Genomic DNA, 21,520 nt, shown 5'->3' on the forward strand with positions numbered 1-21,520 from the left:
CTCTCCCCTCCTCCTCTCACTTCCCATTTTCCCTCCCTTTACCCATCACCCTCTCCACTTCCCCTTTCCCTCTCCCTCTCCCCTCCACCTTCCCCTCTCTCATTTCCCATCTCCCTATTCTCTTTACCTCTCTCCCCTCCCCTCTCCACACCCCCTCTGAAACGCGGGCTCTACATGCCGACACGCTGCTTCGCATCGCCTCATGGTCCCCTTTAGCGGGAGATGGTGTGATTTTTTGCTTCTCCCGCCGCCTTTGGGAGCGGGCGTTTTACTGCGTTTTGTGGTGTTGCCGCAGGGAATAAAGTGTTGCGGATCTCGAGAGCAGAACTGTGTACTTGCCGCGCTGCGCTCGGCGCCTTTGCGCTCGAACGTGCGTGTGCAGCGGCGCGCTAGTTAACGCGATGGCGACTGCAGACGCGGCCCTGTGGCTCGCTAAGTCCGAACCCACGCTATAGTGGCGGTACTCCTGTGAGGTACGTGCATACTACAAGTCATCTTTAGGCTATAGATTAATGCAGCGATACCAGCAGCCTCAAAGGTGATTTCCTGCATTACCGGATATTCAATCGGGGACAAGTAGGGCAATTCGCTATCAGGCTCTTTGGTGAATACTGAGCAAAAAACGCTGTTCAACAAGCGTGCAGTATCATGTAGTGGAATGGGTTGATTATTTTCGTCACAGAGTGATAACGTTTTAGATGCGCTTGGGTTGATAAATTTCCAGAACTGCTTGGGGTTAGTCTTTAGCATGTTCGGTAACGTTGAAGCAAAGTGGCGTTTGGATTTTGCGGCAAGTGAATCGAACAGTTTTTCAGTGACGCGGTACTTTTCCCACGCATGCACTATGTTTGATAACTTAGCAGACCAGTAATGCCGCTTCTTTTTGTTTTTTAGGCGCTTTAGTGCCACACTAAACCATGGTGTCTGTGGTCGCTCTGTTACCGTTACGGTGGGGATGTAAGAACGAATGAGATCGTGCAATTTGTTTTTGAAAAGACACCAGTTTGTTTCGACTGGGCGTTGTGAAAAGTCTTCACAAAACCAGCTATAGAATTCTAAAAAGACAGGGCGTGCAAACACGGACACAAGGAAGAAGTCAGGACACCTGACTTCTAACTTTTTAGAATGAATACTCACCAACTAGCTCAGCTCTCTGTTATTCCAGCTATAGAATGCTGCAAGTTCCTCGTTAATGGCGTTGCCTTTATCGTAAAGTGTTAGTTTTTTCTTTACGCTTTTTGACCTTGGGGAGTGAAACTGTAGTGTAGCATTTATTATAGTGTGGTCACTTAGCCCAGCCAAGTACAAGACGGATAAAACAGTTTCTGGGTGCGATGTTAGCAAAAGGTCGAGGATACTTGATGAGTGAGCAGTTTTTCTCGTAGGGGTGCAAACGAGTTGTGAAAGTCCGAATGTTAGGCAGGAACTAACGAAATCACTTTCCGCGCTACATTTGGACAAAGTTAACGACAAATCAGACCAGGTTATTCCGGGAAAGTTGAAGTCTCCAAGAAGTATAATTAGGGCATCAGGATAAGAGCCACAAGGTGAATTCAAAACGTCATGATATTCAGCAACAAACGACCGGTCTGCGTCAGGTGGGCGGTAGCACACACCGACTATGGCGGGCGGATAAAATGATTTGCAGGATACAAACAGTACTTCTAAACTACTGGAAATTTCAGGCCAGGCAGAACAAATTAAAATCATGACAGATTGCTGTAATGTTGTAGAGCCCCTGCTGAGTGATAGCCTCCTCCGCAATGCTCGAGCGCAAGACGCACAAGCGTGAAATAGGCAGCCCGCAATGCAGGTAGCCTACAGTGCGTCACAGTCGTCACAGCAGTCGTCACAGCAATTTTATTACAAAATCATTTTATTACAAAATCACGTTATTGCTACTTTAAGTAAAACCTTGCCTGACTTGTTAGTTTCCCATTCTGCAGTCGACAATAACCACTGTCGAAAGTGCCCCCCCCCCCAACAATTCTCAGTGGGGGGGCTAGCGCCCCCCTTGGCCCCCCGGTAGATACGCCTATGCTCGATATTATTTGCTCGTCACACCCGCACGAAGAAAAGTATATGCAGTGTAATATGGATACGACGACGTGGCTATCAGGGCCCATATTAAAAGAAAAAAATCTTACACCAGAAATGTTCGTAAGAGAAAATTTCGACCAATCCTTATCTAAGACATATCATAAGCGAAAGCGAATGGCGAGCCATTCACCTTCACTAGTCTATGAAGAACGTCACTTAACGAACGAAGAGCATCGTGGAATGCGCCCAGTTCCCAAAAGACTATCTAATGCTTCGACGATCGCCTTTGCTGAATATATTGATTCATTAAAGTAGATGCCATATACAGACAGTGCCGCGCAGCGTGTAAGTGACCAGCGCTTGGGGCCACGGCTGTGACAAACTACATAGCTGTTATTCACATAACGTATGGCGTTAGAATTGTTCGTAAGATAACACTCAAGCCGATCTTGACGTCACGCATTTCATTAACGAAGCCGACCACCCAATGGCAAAAATCACCGACGAATGTACAGACTTGCGAATTCAACCGTTGTCTAAGAAACAAGTTTAACATGCTTATCTCCACTGAATAACAGACTTCAGATGCAATGAAATTATTGATCAGGCATTAAAGCCCCCCGACAAGACAACGATGAAGGCACGAGAACGTAAATTCAGAATCGCCGAGGAGAGCCTCGTAGACAGGCCGCTGCCTCAGGGATAAACTCGCTTCTCTTTTACGTGGTGCCGTGCTGCCATCTCTCAATAGACGCACGAACCTCAGCCTCCACAAAACCCCCCGCAGCAGTTGCTTCTCCGCATAGCGTTCGTGTGCTGCAAAGTAGAGAACTTTACAAACAGAAAATGTGTTGTGGTAGCAAGCAACGGCCACAGTTAGGAAAAACTGAATGCGCTCCACAGAGAATGCATGCGAAAACAAAGCGGCAAGCTATGTCATAAAAAGAATAAGGCAATGCGCGTTTCAGAAAACCTTACTCGTGGTAATACTGACAAAAAGGTGTCAGAAGGTTTTCTTCAAGTGACTTTTTTTTTTATTAGAGGCGCGTTGTTTGTAAACATGAAAAGCTGTCCCTCAGACGTCTCATTTTAGCCTCCTGCGTATAGCATGTCCACGGGCGCCGGCAATATGACCGTCACTCCAAGTTTGTTGTGATAAATATTGCTTTTTATTAATTTGCTAATGTAATTACACATAGTAACGTTGCAGCTTCAATATGTCCACGCTACAACTTGAACAATGCCGTATCTAAGGGAACCTGACATTTCGCATATCCGAGGAGTTCCCCGTAGTCGTTAATTATCATTAAAGTCAATTTTGGAAAATAAAATAGAATAAATAGAAGGCATTGTCCACGAATACGGACAGTTTGAGCGGTCTCTCGTCATTGTGATGTTGCATGTTTTGCACTCGACGTCTAAGTGGCCGAAAAAATAAAAAGAAAGCTTGACTTACCATATTTGAAGCTTGACTGGCACACCGTCTAGGTTGATTATCTTCTGCTTGAAGTCAATACCTAAAAGGGGTAGACAAAACGTGATAATCACACATTGCGTCCTCATTTTCCTTAGCTTTTAAGTGAGCAGCACTCTAGGGTCCCGCCTTGTCGTCCATCCATACATCTCATGTGGCGCTTAAAATCACGTGGACAATACAGGCCTAAAACAAGGCTAGCAGTGCTCAAAACCGGGTTAAAATAAACGAAGAAGGTCTAAAATAATAAACAGAAATAACCAAGAAGCAATCGCAATAATTAACTTATGATAGCTAAAAACGCTTCGGGTGCATGCAGCTGACACCCGCGCCGCGCAAGATAGGGCGCCACCACCTCGCCAAGTGCGCGAATGCTCCTCCCATCGGCGCTTTTCCGGCGCCGGTGTTACGAACTCCTGCGAGAGATCATTCATAGACAGAGACTAACAACAGCGCAACGGGAATCGCTCAGTGCCCGTGCTACGCGCTTCCTCACGCTTCACAGTAATGTATCTGCATTGAGCGCAGGATTTAGAACTACACCAATCGCTACACAAGAACGAGATTAAAGCTTGATTTTTTTTACTTAATTTGTTTAACGCAGGCTTGTTATCTTGTAGCGCCCTCGTTCGGGCGGCGCGCAAACAGGGGAGCGCGCGATGGCGAGAGAAGAAAATAAAGAAGGCGCTAGGCTGTGGCACGTGAAGCCACGGCTCACGTTCCTTGCTGGCATCGAATATGGTTCAGGCGTGTCTTTCCTTCGCTCCTGTGGCACAAGCCTACAATCTAATCATTACACCTTCGTTTAATGTGAACAGGAATAACCAGCGTGTCTCGGCCGTGGCGTCCGCATTTTCGATGGAGGCGAAAATGGTTGAGGCCCATGTACCCATGTACTTAGATTTAGGCGCACATTAAAGAACCCCAGGTAGTCGAAATTTCCGGAGCCCTCCACTACGGCGTCTCTCATGATCATATAGTGGTTTTGGGACGTTCAACCCAAACAATTAATTCATTAAGGAATAGCCAGTGTTGTTCAAAGGCGCCGACGTCTCCCAGGTATCATGTATCAAATTTGTGAGTGAAACGCCAAAGCACCGCCGTATTTGCAAAAACTTGCACCAACTTGCACCGTACATTCGAAATTTCAACGCGTTCTTGCCACACATTATATAACTTTTATTCATGCCGCATTTTAAAAGGTGCCGTCGAAACGGATTCCATGACATAGATTGAGCTTTGCCACTGCAAAAAAAAAAAAAAAAAAAAGGCACAGTATGTAACGTTAAACTCTGAAGCTCCTAATTTTCAGATTTTAAGATATATAGGTAGATGCATTACAAAATTATTTTATTTGTCTGTAACGTCTTACTTTACTTAAGTAAGCCCGCAAGAATTTCAAAGTGCAGGTGCAATGCTATGACATGCAGTTATAATATGTGAGAAGATCCCTGCGCCATTTCGTGTGCCCCTATACTTCACTGTTGTTTAAGCTTCTGCCGCCAGCTGTTCTGCAGCTCCTACGGTGGCTGCAAGACATCGAAGCGTAGTAAAGACAGTCAGTCCGCAATCGTAGTAGAACACACGTTATGCCCGTTACGGTTCACGTTACAGTGGAATATTACTGTAAAATATAAGAAGTAGGTTGTCTACATAGGTCGGCAAACTAATTCATGAGTCGACTCGCTCAGACTCAGATCGAGCCGTGAGTCTGAGTGAGTCCGGGTGAGTAATATTTTGCTGAGTTTGGGTCCGAGTGAGTCCGGTTGAGGAAAACTCTGGCGAGTCTGAGCCCGAGTGAGTCCCAAGGGCAAAATATATTTCATGAGTGAGTCTGAGCGAGCTCCACATTTTTTGCCGACCTATGGTTGTCTACGAATAAAAGAATTACATTTCACCTCGCACGCTGATCGAGATACCAAAGATGTGCACTTTATAGGACGAATAAGCGTTTCTCCCTAGCGGCTCATTAATGCGCGTGTATGTCGAACACGAGATAGCTTTGGATTCTTTTGAAATGGTTAGATTTGCGCAAATATTGAATTCGCTATTCATCTCTCGCATTCCCCTAAAAGTAGAAGCCTGAGACCTTAAACAGTCGTACTGGAAAGCGACAACTACGAATGCGTATTTTAGAAGTCACATCGGTTATTCTTATGATAAGTACTGCGTCGAACAATAATTCCCGTCTCGGACAACCTTGTCATGAAACATTGAAATGCGATCCATCGTTTTTTCTTTGTTCTTTTTTTAGAGTGTTTAAATTATCTTCAAATATCGTCTGCTATAGGACTTTCTGGACTTTTGTGAAAGAGTATATATCGTAATAAAAAAGAGTTAAAAAAAGAAAAAGAAAGCCGTTTGCAGAGGCAATAAAAATGAACAGGGCCACGGTGCTGCTGAAAACGCCGTTTCATCATTAACCATGGACTGCGCTCGCACAGCGACGCACTGTCTCAGAGCCACCACGAATGGCGAAAGCATAAAATACTGTCGTCAACCGGAATATATGGGCCCATAAAACGCTCTGTGCTCGGAAGAGAGAAAAATAAAAGGCAGAAAAAGAAAAGTAAAAAGGGGAACTGAATGAATTTATACCGGCGCGTCAGGGTTTCTTTCGACCTTGCGCATTTGGATATTTCGTCAACGGCCGTAAAGTGACGTTGTTTATGTTACTTACGCTGATGAAGAACTTTTTTTTTATTCTTGAGTTCGTTTTACGTACAGGCGCTTCGTTATTGAATATAGAAGTTTTTTTGATGACGTCTTATTATTTCCTTTTTTTTTCTTTTGTTCGGAGCGTATTCAATCGCAGAGTATAAATTCTGTAGGGTCAAACACCCCATTGCGCGACTGCAGGGTGCTATTAAACCATCGACAAACCTTAAAAAAAACAAGAGGTACGTTGCCTCGGACGGTGTTTCCTCATCCGCGACAACATTAAATACATTCGAACGCAGTAGGCGCATCCTGGCCCAAACGTAATTTAATGGCAGTAGTAATCCGCGCCCGTAACCGTAAAAAAAAGGACTTATCCAACAAGTGTTCACAAGAACAAAGTTCAACCGACCCCGATGTTGGGCACATCATTAGCTAATAGGGCTGACGAAAAGCAAACATACATATGAACGGAACGCTTTGTGAATTCGGCTCCTTGTTCAAGAAGATTGCAGGCAAGAAACACTAGAATGTGCATGTGAGTCGCGACAATATCAATGGAACATTCAATCATCCCTTAATATTCGGGAATCAACTGGGCGTACATTAATAAATTAAAAATTAGTCGGTGACCGATAGAAGAAAAACTCACAGGGTCCCTTATGCATTCGTCTAAGACGACTCGAAGGCGAAAGCCAACTTCTTAATTATTTTTTGTTTTCTCAGTTGATGTATTGATACTCACCATACCCCTCCCCCCCCCCCCCCCCCCACCCGAAAGCTTTCTGCACCTAACGTGGTTTTGTACTGCCTACATACTCGGCCCACCTTTCACCAAGCGACGAATCACGTAATGTGACGTCATGACGACGTCACGTCATAATTATGGCGATGTGACGTTATCATGTGATATGATTTTTTTTTCGTCACTCGTGTTGACACCGACGCCGCGGGACGCCGGCGCCGCCGAAGTCGATGGCCTATTTTCGCGTTTGGTGGGGTATCTAAGGCTTTCGCCTTAATATCAAGTGTTCCCATGCCATGCAGCTACGCGCGCAGAATGAGGGCTTCTCCTCACACTGCCACTTACTGCGGTGAAGCAAGCTTCTGGGTGGGCATTCCATACGCGTTCAGACACGTGGAGCCTGCATCTGAGGTTGGTGGGAACCTTGAATCGGTTTCAAAAACCGGCAATGAACTCGAAGGAAAATAAAAATTTGGGATTTCAACTATATGTGTATCCTATTTTCTACATCACAACAGTGGTGAGAAAAGCAGTGGTCGCTAATTGTGAGGGTAACCGTCTGCAGCGGTCAGCTGTGACGGATCGCTCGAGGCGGACGCTTGAAATATTGTGTGGAGGCTGCACAAACGATGCTGAACATAAAATTCTGCATTGCCATTCGTGTAATTGCTCTGATTAACGCATACCAGACGGCAGGGGCGTAGGCAGAAATTTTTTTCGGGGGGGGGGGGGGCACCTCCTTGATCTGTAGTGGGGACGAGCAGGCAGATGTGGTCGAGTGTCATTTTCTGCTCTGTATGCTATGGCAAAAAAAAATTTCGGGGGGGGGGGGGCACGTGCCCGGTGTGCCCTAACGTGGCTACGCCCCTGCCAGACGGCATTGCAGTCTCTAGCGTAGCTAAGCTAGTACGCAATATTTCGCTAAAGGCCTCCGTAAGGGCTCGCCTACAGCAGGCCATTAGCAATGCGGAACCTCCGAGAGGTTGAATACACGCCCGTAGATAAGCACTATGCTGAAACGATCTATCGCAGCATAAAAGCGCTCTCATACTCGTGTCAACACTACCCGATGCGTTAATACCAGGTTGTAGGGAACGAAATCACGCACAAAACTAACCCGTGCAGATGCTGCTGCTCGGCGCCAGCTCCAAACTAATACATTCCCCAACCTTGCATTCCGCCACACGTTTTACCCTACACAGTATCCTGACCGATGTCCTTTCTGCGGAGGACACCGATGCTTGTACCATTCCACGTGGGAACGCCCCAAACCGCCCGGCCTACCTAGAATACTCAATCCCTCCAACTCCTAGTGAGAAGCCGCTATTTCCAGCACAGCCCTTGACGACCAGCGAAGACTGATTGACCGGGCCAGCCGGATAGCGGCAGCAAATGGGGCCCTGGACTGAGGGCTCCACTCTCTGGGACTTCACAAGCAAAACGAAAACTAAATTTTTGTACTACTGCTACTACGTAGTCTTTCATTCGTTAGTGATGTTTGCCACTGGCCGGCCACTTTCGCAAATAACATGTCCACCGCCAGGATTACCTGGTATTTGCTCTTAAGAAGATATCAAACGTAAAAGCTTCTGCGCGCGCGTGTGGATGTATGCGGGGGCCTAGAAAAGAAACGGCTGATATACGAGACGCAATCGATAATGCGAGAGACATGTTTCTTTTTTTTTTCCCCAGTTCTTTCCATTTTCTTCACGTTGCATGAAATCAGCGTGCACAACTGTCGTCTCTTTCATACGTACACGACTGAGGCGTGACTTAATCTGAGAGGATTTTGTTGTCCCTGCAGACTACGTATACCACGCTCTATGTACCGGATTTTTCCGTGCCTGACTACTGCGAATAGGAGCAGCACCGATGATGGATCCCGGTTAGCGAAGATACGCGAAACACAAATATCAGTGTCTGCTCTAAAGCCTGTGTATTGACTCGACAGTTAGGCGGTGGCCGCGCCGTGCACGTTACGCAACCGACATTTTGAAACCGATACCGATGAAAAACAGCGTACAACAAAACCCGACGACAAGCGAAATACATCTTCGGTGTCTGACATTTATGCATCGCACGCAACGACTCGAAATGGCATTTGTAACTCTACAAACAAACAAGAAGAAAAAAAGCAACAGTGCTAACTGTGACATTCACGGTCGTTCCCAAAGAAAAGCAAGCAAAAAGATAGCTATATCGATGAAATACGTGACCGCAAGCCTCTCCACAACAATTCCTTTACAACCACTATCATCCGTGAATCGTATGTTTTTAAGCGAGGGTTTGGGGATATCAAGATGATGATAGAAAAAGAAACACAATTGATTGGAACATTGTCGTCTCTATGCTTTCGATTTTTGCGATTTACGCGGACGACGTCACGATATGGTGTACTGGAAGCAGCGACGGAGGAATAGAAGAAAACTTACAAGAAGCCGTAAACGTCACTGAAGAGTACCTCATTCCAACGAGACTCCGATGCTCACCCAAGAAATCGGAACTCCTGCTGTAGAGACCTAAGAGAAGAACTCGCAAACCCAGGGGATGGATTCATCCAGAGGAGATTGACATAACACTCAATACCATGCATGAGCGAAAGCGTCATCCGGGTCCTGGGCTTGGTGATAGAATCCAACGGTTCCAATAATCAAACGATTCCACGTATCGCTAAGAAAGTGGACCTCGCAATCAGGCTCATCAAAAGAGTGACTAACCGCCGACAAGGGCTTGGAGAAGACAACGCCGTAGGACTAGTTCGCGCCTTTGTGCTATGTCACTTCGCCTACGTAGCAGCCATGCACGAGTGGCAGAGATCCGAAAGAGACAAATTGAATGCATTGTTAAGGAAGGTAATCAAGGTAGCTCTTGGGCTACCTATGTACACCGAAACTGAAATACTCATGCAGCTATAGGGATGCACAATACAGTGGAGGAAATAGCCGAGGCACACACACACACACAAAAAGAGCCCAGTTCACTAGACTCTCCACCACGCTATCAGTACGGCACATCCTCACACGGATTGGTATACCAATTACAGTGATAGATAACAATCATAAAGAAATTTCCAACGATCTGAGGGAGAATATAACAGTCATGCCTGTTCCAAGGAATGTTCACCCCATTCATAGTGTGAGCTGAAGGCAAGCCAGAGCCAAAGCCCTGCTAGAAAAAGCTAATAATCAGGCTGAAGAACGCTCGTTTGTCGACGTGGCTTTCATGTCCAATAAACGAGCCTTCACAGTAGTACCGTAGTACTCGCGAACGGCAAAGGTGAACTCATCAACTCGGCTTCCAGCTATGCCACAGATTCAGAAATTGCTGAGAAAGTAGCCATCGCATTAGCACTTTTAGACCCAAATAGATCGAGGATTCACAGCGATTCTAGGGCAGCCGTCCGAGCATTTGCCAAAGGAGTTATTTCCAGACAGGCTCTGGCAATTCTCAAGCGAAAAGTAATCAAACCACTCACGATCATCTGGTTTCCTGCTCACATGGGAAAAATCAGCGATGCTCCCGCGAACCTGAACGAATCTGCCCACATTTCTGCACGAGGACTTGCCAACCGTGCAGCCACAAGGCGAGAAGATGCTGAGGTTTCTGACTGCAGGGATCACCACCTCTCTTACAACGAGCTAACCAAGCACTTCTACCTAGGACGCAGGGTCTTCCCCCCTCCGCACGGTAAACTAAAGAGAGCTCAGGCCATTACGCTAAGGCTCTTACAAACAAAAACCTATCCGAACCCGCTGTTCATTAACAAGATTTATCCGGAGTTCTCCACTCCTACAGCATGTGATAAGTGTCACGACACCATATATCTCACTCAAATGCTCTGGCGTTGGTCCGCCGCGGTGTGCCACGGAGAAGCGCCGACAACAAAACAAAGTTAACAAGCGGAAAGCCCTCTAAGAGAGCGCTGCCACGGCTAAAGACACCGTTTTACTCGGGCACGTTGTCGATAAAATAACGCCGCCGTTACAAAATAAGAAAATCAAGGACGGCAGAAAACAAACGACGAGAGAATGAAGCAAGAGGAGCAGGAAACGACGGGAACACAAGGCGGCGCGGTGTATGCACGGAGCGTTGTTGGGGCGAACGCAATCTTCTTCCGGCACGCTTGTAAAGCCCCTTTTACTCCTCAGCTCACTGCAGGCTGCGGCGGCGGATGTCACGTAACATCCCGATGCGGACTCGGCGAAAGTTCCATCTCGCTAAAGGGGGGACATGAGAAGGAGGAACGCACCAAAACGAAACTCGTAATAAAGAAGAGCTCTCTCGCGTGTTACCCCCGGGAAGAAACGGGAACTGTTCCACCGCGGCAGAGGCTTCTCGCTGCCGTTATGCGCGATTGGAAGAAAAAAAAGAAAGAAAAACAACGAATGATGTTTCTCGAGAGGAGAAACGAGGAAACGCGCGCTAGCTCGCACGATGCAGTTTCGTTTCCAATACGATCCCGCGGTATCGCCGCAGCATTCCAGTAGCAGAGATTGAGGAGGCTTCCTCGCATTGCCATCGGGGATACCCTTCCGCCCTCTTTTTAGCGAATTGTGTGGCTCGAGGCGCGCTTTGCTGAGAGCGATCGCTTTAAGTGCCTCGCTTCCAAGAAAACGTCGTTGATCTATTTCTTGGTGCCCGTGTCACGTATTTCGTGCAGCTTGCAACATAGCATTCAGGAGAAGCGAGCGTGATTTCAACCTTGCTCTGCTCTGCACACTCTCTCGCTCTCTTTCTTCATCGATAAGAAATACAAATAGTAAACGTACCGACCGCGGTGACTCATTGGTTATGGCGCTGTGCCTCTAAACGAAAGGTCGCGGGTTCGGTTCATTTGTAGAAAAAAAGATATGGATGATATAGAGTACAATGTACTCTACTACATGGGATAGCCGTAAGCTGTCCCGAAGGTGCTAAGCGAACTCGCCGACGATCGTTTTTTTTTTATTGCGTTAGTTTGCCCTACGGTATCAATACACGCTACACAAAGTTGTGCAATTGTGTTTCCTCCATGAAGTCCAGGGAAGTCGTATGATTCGGACCGTATATCCCTCGCTGCAAGTCAGGCGGCCTGGTGTGCCGAAGCCCCGCACTCCGCAGGTGGCGTCGACAAGCCGCTCGCGAATGAATTCCAGCTGAAGTGCAATGCGGAAAAGCTCGTGTCTTTATAATTAGGTGCGAGTTACGCTGTAAACAGTCCCATGTGGTCAAAGTTAATACTAATCCCTCTCTAGTCTCAGAGCTGCTTCCGTACGCTGTAAGCGTACCGCACTAAATAAATTGACCAAATAAAATCGGTTCTTATGTAACAAACATCCCCGCAGTCAGGCATGACCTTGGTTGGAGTTATGAAACGCGCCCAAATGCGTCGTCTAGCTAATGCGTACACATGCGCGCGGAAAGTTTCGGCAGATGTAGACAATGACATAGTTCGCAGCCTAAACACGTGATCTGCAATCGAGGTAAGCGTACTGCACCTGTGAGACGCATACGGAGCTCTTTATACTGTTCGGGTTGCACGCCTAGGCTGCAAAGCTTTCGAGCCTGTTTTGACGTTATGCGCATTTCAAAATTTTTGCCGGCAGCTGAACCGGTCTAAGAGGACATGTATGTCGGATCGTATAGCACATGTACTGGCTGGCTGCCTAACTACGCATGTAACACAAAAACCTCTCCAAAAGCATATGTGCGCTGCTGTTAGCGTTTCATATAAGTACGCATGCGCTCAATAATGCGTAACGCGCAGCGACAGCAGCAGTGAGTTCTTGTGAAGACTTTTTTCTCACGAGTTGACATGTGACGTATCTTGCGCTTGTGGAGCTTATGTAGTTTGACGACACGTTTTGAAAGCGTGGATAAGATTTCACAAAGAGCGTATACGCGTAAGCATCCATAAAGTGTGAGCATCAAAAGCGTTACAAAAATAGAAAATATTTCCTGTTATTAATGCCAAAAAATAGTCAATATTACTTTGATGAACATGAGGGCTTTCCGCAGGCTGTTTGCGAAGACGAACATCTCGAGTCTACGAAGAAAGCTTTGTGATAACTCGGCTGTTCGGAGTAAATAATGTAATGAAGGGAGTGGTGTATACGCTACACCCTTCATTAGATTATTTACTTTGAACAGCCGAGTTTTCATAAAGCTTTCTATACACGATCGCAACTGAGCTACAAGAACAATGTCAACGAAATATGTCAGATACAATTTTTACTGAACAGTTTCTGGAGACAAGGACGAATGATTAAGCAAGTCTTACAGGCGTCTCTACATGATAGCTACAGTTGTAGCAAAGCCTGCCGTGAAATACATATATGCTTACATGTTAGGCAATGAGGCGTCAGCAGTATACCAGCACTAAGTAATTTCGTGTATGACAGTGAGGTGACAGTGACAGTGACAGTGACAGTGACAGTGACAGTGAGTGCCACCACTGCGCAGTCATAAAGAGCCGATGCAGAATGGCCCGCAATGTACATCATCGTCCACAGATGATTGCCACGACAAAAACCTACAAGTCCTCGCTGTGTTGAGGTCTCTCATGACCACGATGCGCACTCTCCTCAACGGAATGACAACTCCGTCAGCTCAATGTGCTCTGCAAGTTCTGGATTCCTTGGAGCCAGTCCTTGCAAGCCTTTTTTAACGCTTCTAGACAACCGCAGAGGAAGCGATGTCAAATATTTCTCGGTTGTGACTGTCTGTGTGTGCGCGGTGAACACTGTGCGCGTATTACTTGTTCCTTCTTTCCTCCTTGCTCTCTCTATTCTTTTTCTCCCCTTCCCCCTCCCCCGTGTAGGGTAGCAAACCGGGTGCAACCTGGTTAACCTCCCTGCCTTTCCTTCGCTTTTATCTCTCTCTCTTCGTGTATGACACATATACGGTTCAAACATTTCAGTTAAAAGCCGAAAACGCCAATGGTAATTTATATTTGAGGATAAGGTATAACTGAAAAAAAACAAAATTAATGTCACAGAAAAGTGACTGCATAAGAACACAATGGCACGAGGGAAAAAAGAAGTTCCTAAGTATGTTTATGCTGCCTAGTTGCTAATCCATATAGAGAGTCCTGAGCGCATTCTGTAGCTTCGTTTTGAGCTGGAATACATCATTATATTGCGTGTCTGATGCCTAAACCATCTTGTGTACACTCTATGTGCTTTGTTACCAAACAGATTGACAAGGAATGATACCGAGAATAAAACGTCGTCTATGTAAGAGGATGTTTCCATTGTCCATGGTAAGCGGATAAGATGATATCTGTAAAAGGATATTTGCGCTCACGTAAGAGGATATTTCGTGGTAAGTATTAAAGTGTTACGTAATTATTCAGCTAGAGAGGACAGCTGTAGGCTTTTACCATTTTAACTTCCCTTTAGTTACGCAACTGACCACGTTTCAAGCTGTCTCTTACGCAAGTGACCCAGTAGAATTTTGTGATATCGCGACAAAGAGTGGGTCTGCAAAGGCCTTATCGCGGCTTCGCGCTAGTCACAAGCAGAACACACAATACACGTCCACCGACAACTGCCAGTTGGCGCGCGTGACGGTGCAAGTTATAGCGAGCGCGGGCCAAAAAAAACCATCGTCGACTTATCGGCCTACCGCTGCAACGGAGCCGGCGAGTCGTGGCCGCAGCTGATTTCGTTCTCTCAAACCACGGCTGAGGGCAGCATTCTCGCGGCGGGCGAATGCGCTAGTCACGTGGTTCTTTTTGTATTTCGCGGGCTTTTTTTGCAGCTTGGAAAAAATGGTATACGTGAAACTTTCTTTATCGCAAATAATGGAATTGGGGCTTCCGAAGGCGCTCTCGAACTTTGCAAGCAGCACTTCTTGCCTGCAGTCAATATTTAGAAATTTAATTAAATAATCCTAATGGACAAATTAGTTAATTACCAAGCAAAAATTGTCTGTAGTGCGCAAGGTGACTGTCAGTATATATATATATATATATATATATATATATATATATATATATATATATATATATATATATATATATATATATATATATATATATATATATATATCTTCCCAAACAGGATAGGATGTCTCCGGCGCTTCATCTTTTGTTGGTTCCAGGCAAAGTGCCTAGATGTGCAATTAAACGTATTGCCGCATTACCGCATGCATACCCACCGTTACAATTTCGGCGAAGACTAACTCTTCTATAGAAAACGCTTCTCATCAGCGCCTGCCACAGTCCTAGCCTCGACCAATAAGTATAAAACTGCGATTTTAATTGAATGTGTGAAGTGTCGGCCGCGCGTTCTACTGCTGCGCAACATCTGTCGCTGCCTGAGGGCAACGCTTCTGGCACGGAAAGTTGCGAGCACAGACCTACTCACATGTGAGAGCAATGCGTTCTCTCTCTCTCTCTCTCCTTCTCTATGTTATTTGTAGTTTTGCCTCTGGCAAGCTTGGCTATCGTGCGTTATACGGGTAGCTCGTGGCAAACGCGGAAATTATTAGCGTGATGACCGCGCGCGCGTCCCCGTGCTTGGTTCGGCACTTTTCGTGGAGCTGTAACGTTTAATTACGCCTTCGACGCTTTGGTCACAGCCTTTACCAATGTTGATAATTTGATGGTTGCCGTAAGCCCTCCTGACAGCTACGTTTTCTTCCGGGTGTGTCATGTACCGAAATAATACCGGATGACACGTTATATTCTCAAGAACTTCGACGAGCCAGCAAACTTCAGAAAAGATACAACCTTAACTTGACTTGACTTTTCTGCGTCTTCCATCACGCCGACTTCACGACGCATTTATTAAATCTTCAGTCTCGCATTCGATAACTACGGGAGGCACATGCGTTTGCGTACCGACCCCATGCAACGGAATTATCTCGCCTGTCCTTCCTAGCTTAATATCGCATAGTGATACAAGTCAGAAGGGCTGCAGTAGGGGCCAGTATAGTTATGCATCGTCTTCGAATAATTGCGCTGTGACCCCTTACAAAAATTGGTTTCACCTGTCTGTCACCTATGAGTCACCACCCAGTCACCTCCCTGTGTAGACTTGACCTTTCTGCACACCTGGTCTGCAGATTTTCTGCAGACCCCGAGAAGACTTTTCTGATAATGTGCGCCGAGAGTGCGTGCGCGTGGATGTATATAATATATATGCATGTATCTATATATCCTGGACCACGACACATTTGATAATAATGATTCAATGGATTTCACCTTTCAGTCACACACTGATAGGGGGTGACAGAAAGTCTGTCACTTGTCTTCACGTGCTCTACACCTGGGTTGTTCATGGTCTGAAGAATTTCTGCAGAAAGGCTGCAGCTTTTCTGCAGCACCATGCGACAGCCTGCCAGCTGGTAATTGGAATGCGCTAATTAAAATAGCGTTGCACATTTGGCGGGTGTAGATTAACAGTGTTTTATGGCTACCTAACATTCAGCATAAATTTGCATGCATTCTGTGAACGTGTATATTTAAAAATTTGAAGCGTAGGAATTTTCCCACCGGCACTGAATGGCAGGTCAAGATACCATGGCTACATATACCGGGTGGTCGGTGTTAGCTTGTGAAGCGCGAGTGTGCGGTATTTACTTTGCTGTTGTTGTGTGTACGCTGTGGTCGTGTGTTGGTGGGTGTATGTACGGTATTCTACCCCTGGATGCTGCATGTTACTTGACCTCTGGTGCTAACGCAAAGGGTAGCTCTTATTAATTTTTTTTCATCCGCGACAAAGCTCCGCACACATTCTACAGAAATGCTGCAGAAATTCTGCAGACGCTCTCCAGACATTCTGCCGGCATGCTGCATCCTGGCGGCTACAAATGCTCTGTGGACTTTCTGCAGAAAGGGTGTTCCAATTGCCTACTGGGAGGTGACAAGGGGTGACAGAAAGTCTTTCACTTTTCTCTCCGCATTCCGAATCAGGGGTGACTCGTGATCTGTAGAATTTCTGCAGATTGGCTGTAAGTTTTTTTGTAAAGGACGTAAACGGACAGATATACGTGAAATTTGTTTGCTGTGTGTACACATACATCCGTGCCTTTACGTCACGGCGCGATTATTCCAAGGCGACAGACGTCAATTACTGAAGGCAGTATTGCGCACCAAGGTGTCCGGCTAATTTAAGGCTAATCTTCTGAGATGAAGCGCTGCTACCACACATATATCATTGAAAGTGTTTTATCGTTACACGTAGTTATTTTTATGTCTGACTTTCTTTTAGAAGCATTGCCGATGGTTCGCTACTGTCATGTGTGTCGTATCTAGCGCATCGTTTTGAACTACCGAATAATTTTACCTCGTCAGGAATTAATGTTGATCACAGGTTTCCTTTCCCGAAAGAGGAAAGGCAGCAGCGACAAGTACGCTGCCATTGGCGACTGCGTTCACGCAAAGCTATAGGATGACTGTTTGCTAATGGAAGGCTAAAAATTATTGTTGACGTCATTGAGAAGCGGAATTACGTCGAAGAGGTACTGTTGCAGACTGCATTGGTTCCTACCAAATGCGCTCTGTTTTGTTTCTTATAGTGCACTTTTTAAATTATGTTGTTCGGTGTAACTTAGTTCTTTGGTACGAATTACGTAAACAGGAATTGCGTAACCCCACAGAAGGAACTGAACGATATATGCACAGCACCGCAGTTCGAGTTTGCGATGCAAACGTGCAGAGCTTTACAAAAAAGAAAAAAAAAGAAAAGGAAAGAAAAAAGATAAAAAAGGACTAAACGAAAGGAGCTTAGAAATCTAAAAACAGCAGAAGAAGAAAGAAGTTGAGGGGGGGGGGGTGCACAGTTATATAAAATACGAAATTGTACAATCTTGTATAATTTCCCTATGTAATGCCTGCTCAGGCCTTTAGGGTACTTGAATAAAAAAAAACGTATAAAAAGTGTGCAATGTTGCTGACACACTTGCAGCAGTTGCGCGCTGCTTTGCACCAGCAACTGTGTGCGCTCAGACCTCGCGCCATTCAAAAGTGTTTGAATATAAAATACTTGTAGCAAATACAAAGATAACGGCAAAAGCGTATGCACAACAAGCCCTAAATCGAAGGTGATCTATTTAGCACGGTATGGTCTTGTGACTTATATAAATATATAGGCTTAGAGAGAGCGAGAGAGAAAGAGAGAGAGCGGGCGGGGTAAACGAAAGAGAGGAAGGTTAGCGAGAGGACAGCTCTAGTTGTTCACTCTGCACTTGGGGAGGGAAGAGGAGGCCATGAAAGCATGAAAGAAGTTTCTTAACCTTAATCTTTACGGGTGTCTTCTTTTGTGGTGTTCCTTTCAAGTTTTGCGCAATTATAGCTTCCTTTATAGAAGCTTCTTTTGTGGTGTCTTCTTTTGTGGTGTTCCTTTCAAGTTTTGCGCAATTATAGTCTCCTTTATAGAAGCTTCTTAACCACGAATGCGGTAGAAATTCTCAGTTTGTGTTGGTTACGTAACGAAGACGCATGATTCAAGCATTGCGGAACATCCAGAACTTGGAGAGAGAAAAACACACACGCATATTAAAGCAAACAGTTATTGCAGCACACGCTTCCCGAACAGGAAGTGGCTCGAGCCCGGGGGTCCGCGCCCCCGTGTCGTCCGTCTCGCGCCAGCGAACACCCATCGTCCGTGCCCGTGCGGGTTTGGCCAGCGGTCGTCCGGCGACAGGCGGTCGTTGGCGTCGTCTCGTCCGGCCGGGCTTTTGTTATGGCCCCGTGTCGCCGGCCGGCCGGCCTTGCACGGCCCGCCGCTGATCGATCGGTCAAGCCACGAGAACGACCCTTCCAAGCCTTTCTGCGTGTACGCATACTAGACGGGCGTCGTTAAAGGGAAAGAAAACCTTGCATACGCAAGTGCCGCCGCCACGCTGCCTCTCGGGGAGAAAGAGCTCAGCGAAGAATCAGCCGGGCATAACAACTGGCGACCGGTCGCTCGTCTCGCGAACCGGTCGACTTGGTGCACCGGTGGCGCGTGGCACGCACCAATCGCATTCTTCTCACCCTTGTGGTTTGCAGTCTTTGTGCTTTAGCGGCTTCTACAATTCGACATGTCCTGTGCGACAGAGACAATCTCCTTGTAATGCTCTCAACAAGTTAGACGACCAGGCTCTGTAAGAGGAAAGGATACTACGTCACCGTCGAGACTTAACGTCGCCGAAGAAGGCTGTACAAGCGCTGCTGGGCTTCCTGTGATCTACTGACCCGTCTGAACGACTCTGAGTAGAACGCTGTCGTGTCTGTGTGTGGCTTTTTTTTTCTTACATATTTTTATCTCTCTCTGTCTCTTTCAAATTTCATATTTTCCCACCTCAGTGCAGGATAGCATACCGGATACAACCATCTGGTTAACCTCCCTGCCTTCCTCTTCTTTCTCTCTACAATAGTTCTTTCTTTCTGACGAGTCTCCTACTATCCGTTACGCGAAGCTGTGCATCTGTGCGATGTAACTTTCCGATTGGCTTCTACGCTTTGCGAGAGCTATCCTCCATGATAAAAGATGGTAGACGTGCGAACACAGACACGAGAGACAAGTCAGGACAACACAAACGCCGTGTTGTTCTGCGTTTGTGTTGTCCTGATTTCTCTCTTGTGTCCGTGTTTGCATGCCTACCGTCTTTTATCCTGAATTCAACTACCTCAGCTTTCTGTCATTCTAAGCTATCCTCCACCTCGGCTTTCTCTTTTTCTCTCTTTCTCCCTGAGAGATTTCCCTCTCTCCACAACGTAAATTACGAAGGTCGTACGTGTGCGTCCGGCAGCCCGTGCCAACTTCGTCAGAATGGGACAGCTCTGTGCAGACCATTCTTCTAGTTCTGTTCTACCCTTCATGAATCCTTGCTGTTTGTGGATTTGTGTGTCTCGTTTGTGCTTTCGTCTCTTGTCTATACAATGCGCCTTGAGTTACCTATTCGTATTGGATCTCTCTATCCGTAAGCATTGCGTGAGTGTAGAAGGTAGACCGTTGTAACCGTATACGTGCCAGTCGAGTCGGCAGCAGAGAAGGCAAGCGCGAAACCCAGTTACGACTATTTCCGTCACACCGTCGCGTGCTCGCGGATAATCTATACGTTCCGCTCGAAATGATGACTCGAACTGCAAGGTAAAGAAAATGAATGAAGAAAAAGCCAATCACCTTGGATGACACGTGTCGGCTTGCACAATAAGAGCGCAGTTCGCGAGCACTTATTGACGAGAATCGGACAGGGCTGGCATAGAGTTTCCTACAATGGTTTACTAGAGGGAACTGTGGCGCTGCGATCGTTCAGCAACATTGGGAATGATGGTAAATGGGTAGTACATGGATTTACCTACAGTCTTCGAAAGTGCGGATTCGAAAGCACTTGTGGCTTTGTTTATTGTTTTGTTTTGGCGTTTTTTTTTTTTTTTGATAAAAGAATGACTCGTAGAGAACCTCGTGAGCTCATTTGAATTGGTGAGCCTAAAAGGGTCGAGGTGGGGAAGCGGGACTGCCGAACTTTTGCTGAAATTCGTCTTGCGACAAAGCAGGTGCAGGCTACACGGAGCCATTCGGAGCCGAAATACCGATGCTTAGGCAAATCAATGTACTACTCATTATTCGCGTCATGCGTTGCAGCTTCCATAGAAACTAGCACGACATTTCAATGTAGTGTAATATTATTAAATTCTATGAGACCTGGGGCTGTAGCTAATGTGATTCAGTGGACAGTGGCAGATCTTCGGGCGGGAAGTTACGGCACGCTTAACGTCACGTTGCACAGAAATTTACGTAGAGAAGTTGCCTTGATCAGAGCCACTTTTCCTTTTTGTGTCCACTACCTTGTGAACTAATTAATTAACTGACTGACTGACTGACTGACTAACTAACGAAAGAATGAGTACTTTATTCGGTGCATGTTCTTTCTTTGCTTCTTTTTCTTTTCAATGCGGATAGGCGCAGTTTTTCGCAGCCGAGCTTCACATGCGAGTGGCGGCACGCGGAAACTGATGCGACGAAGCTGCTATTGTCATGGAACGAATGGAAAGTAAGACTGAGACGAGCCGTCGTACAAACGCCTCGTAGGGTGCGTGTTCCGCCTGGCTCTCTGCAGGAAATTGGAAGCCAGTGACGGCGGTCAAACATTCGGGAACAATGCTTACAAGCCTCACGCGCCACCCTTTGCCACTGGTGCTCCCTACACAATTCGTACTGTTTTCTTCCTCTCCTGCGTCTCTTTGCCGTGACGTGCAAAGCGTTGGCCTTGGTGCGTCAATCTCGACAGTAGAGAAACTAGGTCGAACGGAATCCCCAGGAAATTTCCCGAGGATGGATCTGCATACGTTTTGGCCGGAGGCCTTGGCTATTCACTGGTTCCAGGAATGAAAAAAAAAAATATACAGAAAAGTGTGACTTACGAGCTCAGCCCACACAGTTGTGCCGTTGGACGTGTAAACAATGGTGTCCTCTGACGCCCTTTAGAACTACCTCATCTCACATTGTCTGTCAAGTACAGGTCGCAAATACAAGTGGAATTTGGTGTTGTAAAATGTGCGAAGTACGAAGTCGTGGATGGAGAACTTAGCCGAATAATGCGGTCTGTATGCAGCATCTAAGTATTGCCAAACACTTTATAGAACAGGATTTAATGGAATGCTTTAATGGAATGATGCTTTAATGGAATGA

The 21,520-nt window shown here is 46.3% G+C and overlaps 1 protein-coding gene across 2 annotated transcripts in view; it reads right to left on the reverse strand.

The window, feature by feature from the left end:
* The window catches only part of LOC119393794 (ras-related protein Rab-8A), a 118,633-nt gene that overhangs the window by 82,985 nt on the left and 14,128 nt on the right, over positions 1-21,520 (reverse strand). For both annotated transcript variants that reach the window (XM_037660955.2, XM_037660957.2), the window contains exon 2: positions 3,497-3,557. In XM_037660955.2, the coding sequence (XP_037516883.1) occupies positions 3,497-3,557 (61 nt within the window). The remainder of the gene's footprint in view (positions 1-3,496; positions 3,558-21,520) is intronic.

The sequence above is a fragment of the Rhipicephalus sanguineus genome, chromosome 5 (assembly GCF_013339695.2).
Source record: "Rhipicephalus sanguineus isolate Rsan-2018 chromosome 5, BIME_Rsan_1.4, whole genome shotgun sequence".
NCBI classification, from domain to species: domain Eukaryota; kingdom Metazoa; phylum Arthropoda; class Arachnida; order Ixodida; family Ixodidae; genus Rhipicephalus; species Rhipicephalus sanguineus.